This window comes from Aegilops tauschii, chromosome 7 (assembly GCF_002575655.3).
Source record: "Aegilops tauschii subsp. strangulata cultivar AL8/78 chromosome 7, Aet v6.0, whole genome shotgun sequence".
Taxonomy (NCBI): domain Eukaryota; kingdom Viridiplantae; phylum Streptophyta; class Magnoliopsida; order Poales; family Poaceae; genus Aegilops; species Aegilops tauschii.
In genome coordinates, this window is record NC_053041.3 from 434178771 (window position 1) to 434186171 (window position 7401).

General features: G+C 47.8%; 1 protein-coding gene across 4 annotated transcripts; it reads left to right on the plus strand.

Moving 5' to 3' along the window:
- The first annotated feature begins 2272 nt into the window (after nucleotides 1–2272).
- On the plus strand, nucleotides 2273–7163 carry LOC109735342 (BTB/POZ domain-containing protein POB1). Of its 4 annotated transcripts, none has more exons than XM_020294559.4 (6): nucleotides 2273–2897; nucleotides 4290–4418; nucleotides 5214–5329; nucleotides 5420–5483; nucleotides 5727–6006; nucleotides 6088–7163. In XM_020294559.4, the coding sequence occupies exons 1-6, from the start codon at nucleotides 2687–2689 to the stop codon at nucleotides 6896–6898; spliced, it is 1611 nt and encodes a 536-aa protein (XP_020150148.1). In that variant the 5' UTR covers nucleotides 2273–2686; the 3' UTR covers nucleotides 6899–7163. The 4 variants fall into 4 exon arrangements, with proteins under 4 accessions (XP_020150148.1, XP_020150147.1, XP_073360242.1 ...); XM_020294558.4 differs by having other exon boundaries at nucleotides 2434–2906; XM_073504141.1 differs by having other exon boundaries at nucleotides 2439–3115.
- Nucleotides 7164–7401: the final 238 nt, after the last annotated feature.

Consider the following 7401-nt stretch of genomic DNA (forward strand, 5'->3'; position numbering starts at 1 on the left):
AAGGGATCTGGTGGAACCCTTTCCCTTCACCTAATCCCCTCAACCCCTTATAATTTGCATTAGAGTTGTGCTTGGGTAGAGAATACACGAGGGGAAGAGGGCGTGTTGAGTTTACAGGGGGTGAGGGTTTGCATGGGATCCATGGGGTTGCACACGTCGAAAACCAGCCCACCAAAAACAAGGCTTCATAGCATCTACATGAGCCCTCGTATCTGTCAAACGCCTGACCTGCCCGACCGCACAGAAAACAGCCGCCCAACCAGATTTGGCAAATCTGGCTCAAACACCCTGGTTGACTGGCACTTCTCATAACCGGTGCATATGTGGGGCGGATGTGGGGACACCCGGATACGCCCACCATGTAGGACTGACCACAAGGGCCCACATGAACACTCATAGAAACCATCAGTCCGAAGGGCGCCTCCTTCATTTTTTAGTGAGAATGCATTCATGGTGCTGCGTGGCGTCGCACGACGTGCCGCCTGAGGACCAAGCACGGTTATTTAAGCTGGACGACGGCAACCCAACCCTAGCCTGTCTGCATTTCTACCCTCTCCTCCTTTCACGCCGCCACCTTCAATCCGGTCATCGTTAGCCGCTAGCCATGGCCCGTAGTAGGATCACCATCTACGCCATACTCACCCCGGAGCAACGCTTGCAGCTGTTGGAGGAGAACCGGGCTAGGCACGAAGCTCGGATCGTAGTCAGCCTGCCTCCGGATTCATCCGAGCCGGAGCCAGAGGAGGAGGAGACCCTGGAGGACCCGGAGGCGGAGGAGGCAGTCTGCGGGCTTCACCATTGCCAACGCGCTGGCGGAGTTCGAGGTGGCCCAAGCAGAGGACGCAATGGAGCAACAAACCATCCTCGACTCCATCCAGTCGGAGGCGGAGGTGGAGGCCAACCGTCGCTTCCTCACTAGGCAGACGTGGAGCTCAACGAGATCTTGGCCGACGAGGAGCAAGAGGAGGCGGAGCCGGAGGTGCGCCAGCCGCCCATGACCATTAGGTCAGCGGCTTCGGCACAAACTTCATCAACATCTCCAGTGAGGGGGACGAGTATTGTAGTTGTGGGAGTGTACTTGGTACGTAGATCATGTCGGTACATGCTTTTGTATGAAGATGCAAATCGTGAAGTGGCTACTATGATCGTTGGGGGTGAAATATGGGGTATGACCGGTCACCGTTTGCGAACGTGCCTGACCCGTTTGGCAACTCAAATTAGCTATGTATGGTTGTAGATGCTCTAAGGCCAACTCCAACGCAAGGCTCCATTTCATCCGCCGGCGTCCATTTGGATCTACAGAGACAAAAAATGCAGCCCAATGCAGAGAGCCATTATGTTTTTATGTCCACTTTGTGTGTGTCTCGGACTCATTTCTGTCCCAAAAATTGGGTCAAATTTGGATCCGAAGCGGACAACGTGCGTTGTCCATCTGTGTCCTCTTTGTCCGGCCTGGCCCACCACCCACCGTCTTTTTTTCAATCTCTTCCCTCATTTTTCCCCTCCCGGTCCACACATCCACCCATGAACCGCACAAATATCTCCACCACGCCGATGGGAGACAGAGGAGGCACGAAGCATGATGGCGCTCACTCCGACCGGCCTCGAGACCGCCGTCGCGGTGGCCCCGACAACCGCATCGCCGGCAGGCTCGGTGGTGCTGTCCATGTCGTCTCCGTGGCGGAGAACATCATCCACATCAGGCGCGGCGGCGTGCCCTCCGCATCGGGTATACACCTCTTTGACGTCCTCCTCCCCGAGCGATAGTTGGGTAAGAGCATGTCCGTCCCAAAATGCGTTAGCTCCGTTGGGCTGTGTCCGCATGTCCGTCTATGTCCGCTGTCTATTTTGTTGACCTAAAAGAATAAAAAGCGAATAAAATTCGTGTTGTTTGGGTCACTGCATTGGAGATGCCCTAAGGCTTTCTTAGGTTGCAACATAAAATAGGGCATAAAATATACCCTGGAAACCGAGTTACTCTAACAGTTCGAAATCCAATACGATGCTCTCATTCTGCAATCAGAGTAATCCCAGTTGCCCAAATCATGCTCCATGCATGTTCATGGACAGGAAAGTACTCCATGAGAAAATGATGATGATTACTCCACAAGGGGAAAAACCCGTGACACCAAAACCCACCCCCTCCGAACCGCAAGCTTTGACGTCCTCTCCGTCGACCTGCCGCCTGCGTCCCCCCTTCCTAACCGCAACCAGCCCAACTCTACTCACTCTACTAGTAGTCTAAAAGGAAAGGAGAGACGCAACACAGGTCACGTCGCGAGCGAAGCAAGGCACAGAATCGCGACGCCGACGCCGACCAGACCCTCACCCTCCGCTGACGCGCCGGCCCCACGTGTGGGAAACGTGGCCCGCGGACAGCCGGGACCCACGGCGCACGCCTCCTAGTTAAGCGGCCTGCCGGTCTCTGCACCCAAATCGCCGCACCCGTTTCACGCTTACCACCCTCTGGTTTCCTCCCCATCACACCACAGCCACGCCTCTCTCTTCTCCGTCTCACTCTTGTCCCCACGCCCCCGCTTCCGCGACCTTCTGGAACCTTCTCTCGGGCTAGGGTTCCGGCTCCGACGGCGGTGATGATGTCTTCTGCGGCCTGCGCGCAGCGGCGGAGGTGAGGCGGCGGGCGTGGCCGGATTGGTATTGGAGGAAGGGGGCGGTGGTGGCCGGGATGGACCCGGACTTCTCGCGGGCGAGCGGCGGCCCGAGCTTCGAGTTCGCCTTCAACTCGGTCAACTTCTCCGACCGGGTCCTGCGGATCGAGATCGTCGCCGGGGACGACGCGCCGGGGGCCAAGGGCGCCGCCGGCGAGGGCTGCTCCTCCATCGCCGACTGGGCGCGCCACCGCAAGCGCCGCAGGGAGGACCTCCGCCGCGAGAAAGGTGGGGAAGGTTGGTCTACGTCTCGTCATCATTTCGGTACGGGGCGATTTGGGCGTGGGTGGGTTTGAATTTGTATTCGTACTGATTTGACAGCGGGTGGGTGGGGAGTTGGGAAATGGAGGTAGTACTACTTGCTTTTCCCGCTGATTTGTTTTGATTGCCTGTTGGGGATTTAGGTATCAAAAGCCTTACGTTTGGTATAAGGTGGGAGAAAGATGGTGAGGCAGCTTTTCCTTTTGATTGAAGTGAAGTTATGATTTCCTAGTTGTTTGCCTTGATTTGAATTTCTCAGTTGTTGCCACACGGAATTTAGCCACAATATGATCTTCTTAGCAACGTCGTGTTCAGGAGATGACATTGGTGGGTGGAATTTTAGGGGATTTATCCTGGACTCTATTTGCAAGATCTTATTCAACTCTTAATTCCGCAGAAGAAAACTCTGTGACATTGCTCCTAGTATGATCCTGAATTTGCAAAGAGCATTGTGCACCGTAACCGAACCAACCTCAAGCCCAGTAGATGCAATAAGTTGTATATAAAGTTATAAGCTATAGACAGAAGTTAGTTTGGTTATTGCCTGATTAATAGTACGGCCAGATGTTGTCCAATGTCTCGTTTAGCTGAGCATGCATTCGTTGTAATGGGCTAACAAGGGTTTTAGGTGTTACATAATGCTTCTAAGTTTCTATATTTGAGAAAAGTAAGCATGAAAGTGGGTATATTAAGGGGAGGATGGAGCAGTAATGAAGTTAGAAGTTCTTACTCTTAACTACTTACTCCCAGTCTGTGTTTATTAGGCCACCAGGGCGAAGTGCTGGGACCAAGGCACAACGCGTGTAGTTGCCCAGTTTTGAATTGGCCCTGTTAGAACACATGGGCTAGCGGCATTAATTAGCGAAACCGTTTCGCCTACCTCGCACATGTAGCGGCTGGAGATTTATCTCCCTCAATCAGTGGACGGAACGAGCAACGGAACCTGCGAAATCTGCACTTAATTAAGACCGGATGCGGCTCACTGGTTCTCTGGCCTAATAAACACGGACATAGGAAGTATTTGACATCCTATTAGCGTCCCATGAAAAGTTCGGAGTACCCAATATATTTTGCTTGCATCCAACTTCGCTCTGAATGTGCACTCTAGGCATTCATCGTTAATGCTTGTTCATGGGCCTCATATTGTTATTAGGATTTATGCTTTATTGCTTGGATCTTTTTCTGTCATTGTCATCTGAAACTATTGTACTCTTGCTTTGCTTTATCAGAATATGTTTCTGTCATGACGATCTGATGCCAATGCACTTATACTATTCACACTTTCTTAATCATGTTCTTATTCTAGAGTGCAATAACTTCCATTTTCAATGACCTCCTGCTATCATCTCATGCCCCCAGAATGTGGAAAGTATATGTCAGAACCAGCAAACATCAAAATTGAAGCAGATGAACGTGATACCTATGAGGAAACCAACGAGGAGCCTGTAGCTATGATAGAAGAATCTCCACCTGATATTGGACAAGATGGTTAGTGCAATTGAATATCTTTTAATTACTCCGAAGTACTCCCACCGTATCAAAATATAAGACGTTTATTAGGCTAGTTTAGCCTACAAAAATGTCTTATATTTTGGTACAGAGGTAGTATATGGCAGTCAGGTTCAGAAAATTTAACACATAAACACAGAATTCTGTGCACCTATGCCAGATAATTAAAATTATTTTTTGGAGAACTGTTATGCGTAGCAATCATTGGTACTGATCATATGTGATTTTAGAGTTAGTTGATGGCACAATGTATCAGAGCGAGTAACTCATTCCTTTGTATTGAAACTGTGGAGACATGCTGGTACCGGTGAAGCCTTTCTGCCAGCCATTGCGTTGATAATATTAGACATGTGGTAATCATTTTAAATTCCTCACTTTACTATTGATTGGTTGAGATTTATACGAGCTTGATTACTTGATTCTTTCTGCCCCACCTAATTTTGGAACAATTGGGTTATGTTGGATGGATTATACTTCTGTTGGATATAATTCTGACATAACTGTAAGTAAACTTGTGTACAATTGTTATACATGTGGACAAATGTACTTTAACTTTTGAAGCTACCAGATCTCTGAAGTTTGTGCACCATGTTGTTACTGATAAGTCATATGATTCGATACACTGTCACTATGCTCCCCATTTGATTGTGCTCCAAAGCATCATATCCTTGTCTATATAAAAGATGTGAATCCTGTGCACCATTTGTTCCTTTATACTACATGCCTATGTGGCCGTTTGTTCTCTGCTTCATTGGACCTTGCTGTTTGTATCAGGTGAGGATGGAGACAGTGACTCATCCTGGAATATGGAATGTAATCAGGTTTTGAGAGTGAAGTCTATATATATCAGCTCTGCGATTCTAGCTGCAAAAAGTCCCTTCTTTTACAAGGTGGATCTAATTTGTGTGTAAAATGAGTTCATTGTGGTGTAGTTATGTATTGTTATCTAGCTAACAGTGTCATAACTTTCATCTTGTTAGCTTTTCTCAAATGGCATGAAAGAATCCGACCAGAGGCATGCAACTCTTAGAATAACTGCTTCAGGTAATGTGGGAGCTCCAGTAGGACATGTTCTATCCTAGCTGCTGTACAGTTTTGCTTAATGTTTTGAATGATCGATTTTGTAGTACTGACATGATCATTGTCAATGAGGTTATCCATGATTAATTTTTCAGTTCAGCAAGCAAGTTATTTGTCTATACCCCACCATTTTGCAAATATATTTTTCTTTTGCTTTCGAGCTAACAGTTACCTTATGTCTGATTGTTGTATTTCTACTTGGAACAGAGGAAAGTGCCCTTATGGAGCTTTTAAGTTTTATTTACAGTGGAAAGTTGACGACCAATCAGCCAACCCTTCTGCTTGATATCTTGATGATGTCTGACAAATTTGAAGTTGTTTCTTGCATGAGACACTGCAGTCAACTACTAAGAAGCTTACCTATGACCACAGAATCTGCACTTCTCTATCTAGATCTGCCTTCCAGCATTTCAATGGCTGCAGCAGTTCAGCCACTGACTGATGCTGCCAAGGAATTCCTTGCCAACAAATACAAGGACTTGACTAAGTGGGTGGTCTCTTTATTTAGAGAGCCAACTAAATTATTGAAATAACATTGTTGAACTAAAGGAATGCTTCCTCTTTTCAGGTTTCAGGATGAAGTGATGAACATTCCCCTTGCTGGGATTGAAGCTATCTTATGTAGTAACGACCTTCAGGTGGCATCAGAGGATGCAGTCTATGACTTTGTGATCAAGTGGGCTCGTGCTCAATACTCAAGAACGGAAGAAAGACGTGAAATCTTGGGGACTCGGTTGCTGCCACTTGTTAGGTTTTCTCATATGACCTGCAGGAAGTTGCGGAAGGTCCTTGCATGCAGTGACCTGGATAATGAGCAAGCAACTAAAAGTGTCACTGATGCACTCCTGTACAAAGCTGATGCACCACATCGACAGCGTGCCCTTGCTACAGATGTGTTGACCTCTAGGAAATATACTGAACGAGCTTACAAATATCGTCCACTTAAGGTGGTGGAATTTGACCGACCGTATCCTCAGTGCATAGCATACTTGGATCTGAAGCGTGAGGAGTGTGGCCGACTATTCCCATCTGGGCGGATTTACTCGCAAGCATTCCATCTTGCCGGACAGGGATTCTTCTTGTCAGCACATTGCAACATGGATCAGCAAAGTGCTTTCCACTGCTTTGGTCTCTTCTTAGGGATGCAAGAGAAAGGCTCAACGAGTGTTACCGTGGACTACGAGTTTGCTGCAAGGACAAGGCCATCGGGTGAGTTTGTCAGCAAGTACAAGGGCTGCTACACCTTCACTGGTGGAAAGGCGGTTGGCTACCGCAATCTCTTTGCAATTCCCTGGCCGTCGTTTATGGCTGATGATAGCCTCTTCTTCATCAATGGAGTACTACATCTGAGAGCAGAATTGACCATAAAGCAACTCTAGATGGTGCTTGGCGCACTACTAACCTCATCTGTGTCCTTGCTCACACCTCAGTTCGTGCAACGATGGGCCTCAGTGTGGAAAATCTTGTGTCATTCAAACATGTTTTTACTCTGCGCCAAAATAGACACTTCTGAAACGAGAAGCCAAATCCTTTGTTTTACATAAAAAAGAGGACTGTCATGTCATGCATTAGTTTTGAACTTTGGAAACTGTAGCTTTGACGCTGAGAATCAAAGTTACATTCGTAACATGTTCAGATGATGAATTTGCAGTCTGTTAGATTTCCTACACGCACTGGTAGGATCATTTAGACAGTAGATGTTACAAAGACCATGTGCTAAATTGCTGCTGGTGGGGAGAATTGGCTCCGGCTAGTAGATATGCTAGGGTTTTAGTCCAAGAAGGGCGACACTCGGATGGATGGCGACGTTTCTTCTTTTAAGTCAATCTTTCAGGCCCCGATCCTTTTTAATTTCATTGTGACAAGCTCCCTAGACAGTGAG

Excerpts from the sequence above, each read along its gene's own strand:
- LOC109735342 (XM_020294557.4), top strand. The coding sequence starts at position 2,687 with ATGGACCCGGACTTCTCGCGGGCGAGCGGCGGCCCGAGCTTCGAGTTC. Across the intron at positions 4,419-5,213 it reads ACCTGATATTGGACAAGATG|GTGAGGATGGAGACAGTGAC; the intron begins GTTAGTGCAATT and ends TGTTTGTATCAG. Across the intron at positions 6,007-6,087 it reads AAATACAAGGACTTGACTAA|GTTTCAGGATGAAGTGATGA; the intron begins GTGGGTGGTCTC and ends TCCTCTTTTCAG.